General features: G+C 46.9%; 1 protein-coding gene, 1 long non-coding RNA gene and 1 pseudogene across 2 annotated transcripts in view; 1 reads left to right on the top strand and 2 right to left on the bottom strand.

Annotated features, from left to right (window-relative positions):
* Nucleotides 1–1,190: 1,190 nt before the first annotated feature.
* Nucleotides 1,191–4,429, bottom strand: LOC123051758 (uncharacterized). The gene is made up of 4 exons (XM_044474730.1): nt 3,349–4,429; nt 3,076–3,189; nt 2,612–2,918; nt 1,191–1,608 (listed from the first exon to the last, which is right to left on the bottom strand). Exons 1-4 carry the CDS (start codon nt 3,877–3,879, stop codon nt 1,568–1,570), a joined length of 993 nt encoding a protein of 330 aa, XP_044330665.1. The 5' UTR covers nt 3,880–4,429; the 3' UTR covers nt 1,191–1,567.
* A 4,416-nt stretch (nt 4,430–8,845) lies between these two features.
* Nucleotides 8,846–10,178, bottom strand: part of LOC123055673 (aspartic proteinase CDR1-like) — a 4,450-nt pseudogene continuing 3,117 nt past the window's right edge.
* The window catches only part of LOC123051756 (uncharacterized), a 2,630-nt gene continuing 2,062 nt past the window's right edge, over nt 9,611–10,178 (top strand). The window contains exon 1 of the long non-coding RNA XR_006424257.1: nt 9,611–10,059. This is a non-coding gene — a long non-coding RNA (uncharacterized lncRNA). The remainder of the gene's footprint in view (nt 10,060–10,178) is intronic.

The following is a 10,178-nucleotide window of genomic DNA, read 5'->3' as shown; positions in this document are numbered from 1 at the left end:
GTGCACGGCGGGTGGCAGCGCACCCCTTTAGTACCGGTTGGTGGCACGAACCCGTACTAAAGGGGGGGGGTCTTTAGTACCGGTTGGAGCCACCAACCCGTACTAAAGACCACCACCTCTTTAGTACCGGCTCATTAGTGCCGGCTCAAATACAAACCGGGACTAATGAGCTGAACATTAGACCCTTTTTCTACTAGTGAATCCGCATCGGGCCATGGCCATAACCACACGGGACAGCCACCACCAGTAGCCAAGAGGAAGCCACCGGAGCCGAAGGAGAGGACAAGCTGTCGGTTGGTGGAGAGGGTGGGGATGGACGCTCCTCACGACGTGGAGCTCTAGGCATCACCAGAGAGGAGGACGTCGGTGGAGGGTGACGCCGGCGTGGACGAGGGCCGAGACAGAGAGGAGCTGGGTGAAGGAATGTTTTGCTGGGAACTCCCTTCGGCTGCTCAAATTTGAGGAGGGAGAGAGGCACTTCTCCTCAAATTTTTGAGGAGTTAAATGTTTTAAGGGTTCAGCTAGGTCCCGTTTAACTCCTTAAAAGGGAATCTTTTGAGGAGTTAAGGCCTTTTGAGGATTCGACTAGAGCTGCTCTAATGTGCAACTTGGCGGATGATTATTTCAAAATTAATCCACTTTGAGTATCAAATTTGAGGACCCAGAGCTTGACCAAAGGGGTGCCAACCTTATCACGCACAATAGAAAGGACATGTATAACCATAAAAAATTGTCAGAGTATCTTTCTTACTCTACAATACACAAAGGATTAGACTAACTAGTACTAGATAAAAAAGGTTTGTATTTTCAGAGGGGGTGCCAGGGCACCCACGGTACCCCCACTGGATCCGCCACTGCATATATGTTTGGAAACCATCTGCACAAAGGAGAGATAACATAAATACTCCCTCCGTTCCAAAATACTTGTCGTGGTTTTAGTACAAATTTGTAACCACGACAAGTATTTTGGAACGGGGGGAGTAGATGATACTCCCTCCTTTTTAACATGTTACAAAATGTAAAGCTTCATAGGATTCTATCATTAGACCTTTTCGCTTTACTCATGGCCACAGTTCTTCCTGGTATGTGCAGGCCAGCATTCTAAAAACGCACAAAACAGAATAACTAAAAACATGATCAACAGCGCACAGGAAGAACCCACTGCATTCTCCAGCTATACGCGAAGTGCATAGTCGAAAAGGAATGAAGCTCATTGCATAAACCACTGCATTTTCCAGTTACACGAAATGCATGATCCAAAAAATTGTAGGATCATCAACTCATTGTGAGAACCCTACAGTGAAATGCATTGTCTACGAAGCCATGGCAAACACATCGCAGGGATGAATGTCAGAAGAGCTACTACATTCAGTATCACTACAATAATGCTCAGCCATTGGACCCAACGCTTTCAGTAGTTCTGATTCATAGAACCGTGAACACGGGAGCTGCTGAGTTTCTGAATCTATATCTATCTGTAGGCAAAAGTAGGCGTCCAGTTCTGCTGCCATCGTATTCTGAGGTGGAGAAACTTGTGAACTGTCAGGACACCGGCTCTGATCTTCCTCTACTCCGCGTCGATATCTGGGTGCCGCAGATCATCGTAGGCTGAAATAGCAGGATTTATGAGCCAGTTAGGCGGGACGCCAATAATCAATAACATGATCAAGAAGGCAAAACCTGAAGCAATATAATGTGCAAGGAACTAAGCTTTTATGTAGTACTGAAAGACACTACCTGAGTTTCATTAACGATATGAAAATCAGTATCTTCTCTGCAACGGTGAGTAAGATGACTGAACTTGATTTGGCCTATAACTTGCATAATTTCTACTAGCGGCAAATGTTACGAAATGGACAAACTGAATCTTCTGAATCAAGGACAGAAATGTTCAACTAGCTTCAGTCCATCTTTTACCATGTGTACATAGTGATAAGTCCACATGCCACCTACCATTTACATCCAATTACTCTTACTTCTCTATAAGATTACAACAGTTCCAGACAGCTCTCAAGTCCTACCAAAATGAATCATAATATCATTTTTCCAAGCACGATCAGATTAGCACTCCACTAAAGTAAGACCACAAACATCATGTTCATGTGTTGTTGCTAACAGATTCAAGAACAAAACTACATTTCTATAATAAGCAGGAAAGCAGACGAACAATTTAAATCTCAGAGCCTTGCAAAATAAGAAAGACCAAAATTGCAGCTCATGTGCAGAAATAAGATTTAATTTATTATTTAGGAACCTGAATTTTGCTCACATATTATTCAACGCAAGTAAAATGGGCTAAATCGAATGGATATCCCACCATCCTCTCTGTTAAGCCTGAAAAGAGATGAATCTACTGATTTGGAGTTTTAAGTTCCATTAACAGATTACAACAGCTGCAGACAATTCGCAACACCTAACAGTTTTAGACCACAACAGTTTCAGATTATTGTTTTTTCAGACGACAACACTTTCAGTAAACTGTTTCAAGCACAAGCAGATTAGCACCCCACCAAAATAAAACCCAAAACATCATTGATCATGGATAACAAATTCATTTGTTGCCACCGAGAGTAGATACTTAGGAAGTTGGGGCATGGAGAGAGGCTCTCACCACGAGTCTCGTCCTCGAGGATGACAATCTCGAGGGTCTCGCCGTAGCCGCCGTGGGGCAGGTCGACGACGAGCGGGGTCAGCCTCCCATAGCGGCCCGCTCGTACGCACATGGCGATGTTCTGGTAGTACAGGTTGATGCTGGTGCGCATCACCACCTGGTCCCTCAGACGGAACACGGACCTCCCCCTGAACCAGAACTCGCCCCAGCCGGCGCTGTCCTCGGGGTAGTCCCCGCCGAGCGTCGGAGTGTACCGGATCCGCCGTCCCGGCTCCGTGAACATGTTGGAGAGGAATCTTGGGAGAGTCTGCAGTTGAATCGCAGAGAACCATGGTTATTTTCGGGAGATCAAGAACTGCTCGAAAATTTGGTAAGAACAGAACTGCAATTCTAATGAACGACGCCGAATAAGCCAATTCGCTCAATCGATAGGAGAATTAAGAAGGGGGTCATGGCGAGCTCACCGAAGGACGGCCAGGCATGCCCGACTCTCCCTGGATGGGCTCGACGCCCCCGACCTGCTGTCCCGGCCCCCGGTGCATGAATATGTTGGAGAGGAATCTCATTCCTGGGCGATTCTGCAGTTGAACCATCAACCATGGTTATGTTCGGGAAATCAAGAACTGCTCTCACAAATTTGGCAAGAAGAGAACTGCAGCTGAAAGCCTGAAACCAGCACAATTCGCAATCGCCGAAAGCAATTCAAGAAGCGGGTCATGGCGATTGATCGAACTCACCGGAAGCGGGCCAGGAATGGCAGGCATGCCAGCCTCTCTAGCGGGGATGGGCTCGACGACCCAGTGCATCATGGAGTTAACGTCGTCGTCGAGGCTGACGCCGGCGTTCCAGGGAAGGTACCTGCCGTTGGCGCGGAGGAAGCGGCCGCCCGCGTGGTGGAGCAGGACGACGTTGCCCGCGAAGCCCGACCCGACGGCCCGCCACATGATGGCCCCCACCTCCGGCTGGTCGTAGTCGCGCAGCTCCGCGCGGAATCCGTGGTGGCCTCGCCGCGCCGGCACGTCCGTGGCGCCGAGGTAGCGGCCGTAGGCGGCGCTGTGGAGGAGCAGGTACGGGCCGTCGTCGTCGTAGAAGCCCTCGCCGTCGCCGTCGGCGCGGTTGTAAATGTGCACCGCCCACGCCGCGTTCATGGAGGCCCGGACCTGGCTGAGGGTGACGCTCTCCCCGTCGGCGGCGGCGTGGAGGTAGGTGCGGGTGCGGTGCACGCGGCTCCGCAGCCGCACGTGGTGCCCGTCGTGGAACTGGTCCATGGGTCACCGGCGCCGGAGAGCAGAGGCGGTGGGTGGGCTGCTGCGCGGTGGAGAGAGAGGAGGGATTCTTGGTTTGTTGGGGACTCCGGCGAGGAAAGCTGTTGGTTGCGGCGGTTGCGCTGGGCGCCAACGCGAGGTATTTCAAGGTGCCGCCGTCCCGGGCTTTGGACGCGAGGTGGGCTTGCGGGCCGTTTCCTTGGCCCGGCCCACACGGCCCGCACAGGCCCCTTCCCCGAACAGAGGCGCGCGCCGCGGCGGCGCCGCTCCTTCCCTTCCCCGCCGAGCCTCTCACCCCGCGCTGCCCCAGCGCGCCGGCACGGCGAAGCGACGGCGGGCGGCATGGCTCACTCTCCTTGCCTGGCTGCCCCAGCGCGCCGCACGTACGCCGCCAAGCCCGCCCGGCGAAGCGAGGCAGTGGCAGCGGGACGACGGCGAGGAGAGAGCTGCGAGCAACCACGACCAGATCAGCGAGACCGCTAGGGTGTGCGTTGCTCGCTGGCGGCTTGCCGCTTTGAGTCTGGAAGTTCTGATGGCCTGTTGTGTTTGCTGTGCTCCTGTGTTTTGTGCTCGGGTGGCACCTTGTGGTGGTGGTGTGCCGGTGTTTGCCAATCTCATACTCATCCTTTTGATATTTCACTTTGCCTTGTGTAACTAAGCTGTGTGATATGCAGATTGTTTGAAAATTGTGTCCTAGCATTGCCAGCCAAAAGAAGTCCCAACAATCTTATGGTCCCAGGATGGGGTACTCATGTAAGCTATTCAAAACAGTGTCGGTAAATCCTACCAAAGCGGTGAAGGAAAGCTGATGTGTGAAAGGCTGGGGGTAGAGAGACGGTGTCCCGGGTTGATGTATCTTTTGGTTTTCCAACATTAACTTTTCATTTTTGTCTATGCTCAGCTAAACAATTCAGTCGTATGATGCCTAGGGTTATCGGAGGCACCGTCGCGAAGTTAATTTCCACCCGTATGTCGATTGGTTTGTGTTGCCTCCACTAATCGTTTTTGGCCCCCATATGCCAAAGAGGTGGATCTACATGTTCATTGCGTAGAGTTGGACGAATCTTGACCTCTAAATGAGCAAGCTGTTGTGTAGGTGGTTTGTCCCCATCCGCCTCTTCTTTTCTTCTAAAAAATGTTAAAGGCCGATGAAGCAATTGTGTACTTTTTATGTTCCATGGAAGGCTCTATGGTTCTTCAGTCTTCAGTTGGCATCATCTTTGATGTGAGGTCTTTCATATGGCAGAGATGCTTCTCCTGCTTGTTTCGGGTTAAGAGTCGAGACGAGGATGAAGATTATCTTGCATGACTTTAATGATTCTAAGATAGGGGTGGTACATTTTGGAGCACAGAGGGTTGACATGCCGAAAGAAGCGGAGGGGCAATCACCGGGGCGACCTCCGCATCAAGGAACTCAAGGGCGGAACTTCCTTAGGGCCAAACTGGGCCATGGCCCGCTCGGGATTCTTTTCACTCATGTTTTTATTACCCGTGCTATTCGAAGCTCGGTCCACCTACGGTTGATCCAAGTCCGAAGCCTGCCTCCTGGTCTCGCTCTCGCACGAGTATATATCACGTAGCAGGCCTAATGCACAATACTGGCTGTCGGAAGCGTCGGCGGCAAGGTCAGGTAGCGGCAGGCATGGGGAGACGGAGGACCAGCTCCGCCAGCTCACTGACGGTTGTTGGATTTCTCATCTTGGACAAGTGCAGAGTGAGAAAAGTAGACCGTACTCCTAATTATATACTACACCAACATGCTCATATGCCCTAGTAGTTAGTAGTACCCGGGAAAAAAGTTGTATAACTCTTGTCCTGAGCAAGTCATGAAATGCACAACTGCATGAACACTTAGTAGCAAGGAAACAAGGATAGTAGAAAACTCCTATCTTGTAACCTTATACGGTGTGCTAATGCGTACCAGTCAGAATTTTTTAAAAAATGAACTTCTTTAGTCTAGCCTGCCCAACTTTTTCTTCCAAGCTCCGCCACTGGAGGAACTGGTGCCGAATCGAGAATTGGACAGTCCTTGTGAGACCACGACCAACTGCCACTAAATCGAGAATTGGATTGTCCAACCTTGGCCCTATTCCATGTCGTGGCGTTGCCTTAGTAATTGATTGTTTTTTCATGGGAAAATGGTATAATTGTTTTTTCTTTAAAAAAATCACACGACAATATTTGCATGAATGTTCTATATGTTCCCATGGCAATTTGCTTATCATGGCAATTATTCAAATAATCATCATAACATAATTTTTTTTACTCAGGCTAGTGCCATATACAGCTTTGTTATAAGCAACATGGCTATTTGACTAATTAGACCATGGCATTTTTACTACTTTAGAACATGGTAGTTTCATCTTAGGTACCATGGCATTTTTTTTAGTTAGAGGATGGTTTTAGAAAAAAAATAGACCATGGCAATTTGAAGTTATGTACCATAGAAAAATTATTCTTTAGACCATGGCAATTTCATTATTACACCACGAAATTTTTTTGAATTTCACCATGTTAGTTATTTTCGTGGCATGGAAGTTTTTTCAGATCATGGCAATTTTATTCATTAGACCATGGTACTTTTACTATTCAGACCATGTCAATTTTATTAGATATGCATTGGTAGTTTATTTTGTAGCATTACATTTTTGCGCACCATTCAAATTTTTGACATGCTATCTTGTGTATATGTTATGCAACATGGCATTGTTTTACACCTTGGCATTTTAATCAATTTTATACCACGGCAATTTCAATTTATGTAGTATGTTTTTTTTACTTTTTCAGTATATGGTAATTTTTTGTCATGGCAAATAATCCTAAAAATGTTGCCCTGTAAAAATCATGGCAACTTTGTAATTGTATCTTCTTGTTAGATAGTATTTTTGTAATGTTCTAATAGTGTTTCATATATTCTGATGATTTTTTTATATTTTTCACTATAAGCAACATTACAATTTTAATAGTTAGATCATGGTAGTTTTCATCAATATACTACCATTGTGGGAAACCCTTTTGGAAACCATTGAGTTTTTAAGAAAAAATATGTTCTTTAAAGAGCATTTTCTTTTCAAAGTTTCTTATGGGATCTCTATCTGCAACATGGTATTTCTATTATTAATAGTATGGAAATTTTATCATTAAGACCATGGCTTTTTTATTAAGAGCATGACAATTTGTTATCTATAGCTCTGTAAAATTATTTTTAATGGCATGGCAATTTTACTTTTTGTATCATGGCAATGTTCTTTTTGTGTGATTTTTTGTTTTCGACAAAGAGAAAATATGGAGCAAGGTAATTTTAATTTTGTATCATGGCATGTTTAGTTTTAATGTCATGGCATTCCCATTATTTTTTATCATGGCAATTTCCTTTTTGTTTTCAAAACTTTTCGATTTTCAAGCATCCTCGATCATGACGATTTTCCTTTATATTTTTATACATTTTCCAAATTTGCCGTGCATTGATGGTTTTTAGTAAAAAAGACATTTTTGCAACTAGCAGTTTTGCTATACACATATTTTGTGTGTGTGTGTGTGTGTTAGACATATGTCCTATATATGAAATCCTAGTGACATGGTAGTTCATATAAATTGTTTAGAAGAAATTTAGCACGTCAAATTCTGTAACTGTTCTTTTCTCGATATTGAAGACCTGTTTTGGGGGAATGTACAGTACATGATCATTTTTTAACACGACTGCATTTTATTTTATATATCATGGCATTTTCTGTGTTGTTAAAATGAGGTCCAAAATACCTCTTTCTAAGGTTTAGTAGCGTCACTGAGAATTGGGCTTTTTCTTGGCCCATTGGAGGCTCACTTACGCATAGGGGGAGAAGGGTTCGCTGGAACGGGGAGTTCCCAGGAAACTTTTGGTTCGCCAGGTCCCCTCCCGCCCCCCGGAACGTTCCCCGATTATTTGGATCCATCTTAAAGCTAATCAATATACACCGTCGACAATCAGTCAAAGCTCCTTATGACCCTTTGTACGGAGCATTGAAAATTCCTCACGCGGTCAAACAAGACTTTGATCTCAATTTGGGAGAGAAACCATCCAGCCAAGTATCTTCTTTGAATTTTGACCCTATCTAGCGCTTAGCCTCTCTTTCTTCTTTCTCCGCCACTAGATCTAAGTTGAGCAAGAGATAACTCATAATTTGATATGCACTCACACTCGCATCTTGGGTCATTGGAACCTGATGATAATTACCCACTCCATCCTAGGAAAAGGATCCTAGCTATAAAACTTTCGCCCATCATATCCGAAATCAGTTTATACTGGTTTGAAACAGACGTAGCTCGCCCCGGTGCCACCGTCTGTGGCCTTGGTGCTCTGTGCGGCCACTGCTTCCTTGCCAAAAATCCGATTGGCCCCAATTTGATATTCACTTGATGGACATGCAGCTAAATTATCCGCAAAAAAAAGACATGCAGCTAAACTAAAAAAAGAAAAGAAACCCTAAAGTTGCTAAAAAAATCAATCAGTCGCAGGATATATCCGAAATCAGCTTATACTGATTGGGAACGTATCCGGTGCACCCGCACTTGTGGTGCTACCGCTGCACCGGATGCCATACATTATTTTAGAAAATCTGAAAAAATTCTAGCATGTTAACACAACATCAATGTATGGTGTCACAAAATTTCGTATAAAAAATTAAAATATTTTTGAGATAAAAGAATGACAAATCTGGCATCAGTGTGATAAATGGGCCAAATCTAAAGTCCAAGTTATGTTTTGTACTATGCGGTGTTGAATTTGTCATTTTTGTTTTTCGAGTTATGTTTCGAATTTTGACTTAAAATTTTGTGACAACCTACATTTATGTTGTGCGGGTGTGCTAACTTTTTTTTTCAGAATTACTTGAACATTTTAAAAGCACAATGTGAGTTTGGTGCACCGGTAGCACCACAAGCTCCGGTGCACATATTTTCCATATACTGGTTTGATCCAAACGGAGCTCATAGTCGCATTGAGGATCTAAATTCGAAGATTAGCTGCTTTCCCTCTAACTGAAACTCATAATTATTAGTACTAGCAACAAATGATGATCAGATAGCTAGCAGGGGCGGAGGACTACTAGCGGTAGGAGCTGGCGCAGTCTGCACGGGCGAAGGTGATGGTGCCCTTGTCGAGGTCGTAACCGACGTGAAAATTCTGCTGCGCGATGTTCCCAAGGATGGCCAGCGGCTGCTTCTCCGTCACCGGCGCCATCGCCAAGCACATGATCCCCTCCCGCACCTCGAGGAACGTGTTCTCCGCCTTCAGCGTCACCGCCTCGGCGAACACGGCCAGCATTAGCGTCACGTCCGGGACAATCTCGTGGAAATTATACTTGCGAGCCGCCCCGGCCACGGCGTAGCACAGCTGCAGCAGCTCCTCCGGCGACTGCCTCCGCGGGAAGTTGATTTGCCGTGTCATCTCCTCCACTATCGGGTCCAGCAGCGCCTTGTCGAGGTACGTCAGCGTCGTGCCGGAGTCGATGATGAGATTGGACACGTGCTGCAGCGCCGCGCTCCCGATCTTGACGGACTCGAGCACGACGCTGTAGTACGCCTGCGTATGGGACGGGATCATTGCCGTCGTCGCCGCGCCTGGCTCGGTCACGGCGGCACGGGCGCCGAAGTTGAGCGCGGAGGAGACGTTGACGGAGTAGGGCACGAGGCAGTAGGAGAACCTCCGGCCCATGGGGGAGCAACTACAATAGAAGTTGGGCCCGTGATGCAAAAATAGAAAAACCAGTTCTAGACCGCTAGATTGGAGATGGATGGCAGAGGTGCTTCAGCCGCAAAATTACATGTTTATGTGCAAAAACGTCCCTCCTTCCTAGTTAATTTCCGCCCGATGTCCTCCTCGTCCAAAAACCGATTCCCCTCCGGCCGCGGCGGCAGCGCAGATCCAAGAATTCCCGGGCGGCGGCGTTCGTTTAGATCCAGAGCCAAGCTGGGTCACGACGCCCAGTCGTGGTGCCGTTCCACCTCCGCTTCGATGGCTCCCGCGGCTTAGTTTGAGGCGGAATAAATGGAAGCTCATCGGCGTACGGCAAGCCGGTGGTGGGATCGTCGTCTCCTTGCCCTCACAGGCCCTAGGATCTACTCGTGGGCGTGCTCCCTACCTCCTCCTCTCAAGATCTAGCAGTAGCTCGAAACGCTCCTCGCCTTCTTCCAGACCAACCACTGGTGCGAACCTAGAAATCGCCGCCACGGTGTTCATTCTTCATAATTTTTGTTAAAGCATTATGAGCTAGTCGATTTATACTACATCTCTATTTTGTTACTGTATTTTCTCGTACATGTTC

The sequence above is a fragment of the Triticum aestivum genome, chromosome 2D (assembly GCF_018294505.1).
Source record: "Triticum aestivum cultivar Chinese Spring chromosome 2D, IWGSC CS RefSeq v2.1, whole genome shotgun sequence".
Lineage (NCBI taxonomy): Eukaryota > Viridiplantae > Streptophyta > Magnoliopsida > Poales > Poaceae > Triticum > Triticum aestivum.
Note: the sequence above shows the minus strand (reverse complement) of the source record. Positions and strands in the feature narration are given on the sequence as shown.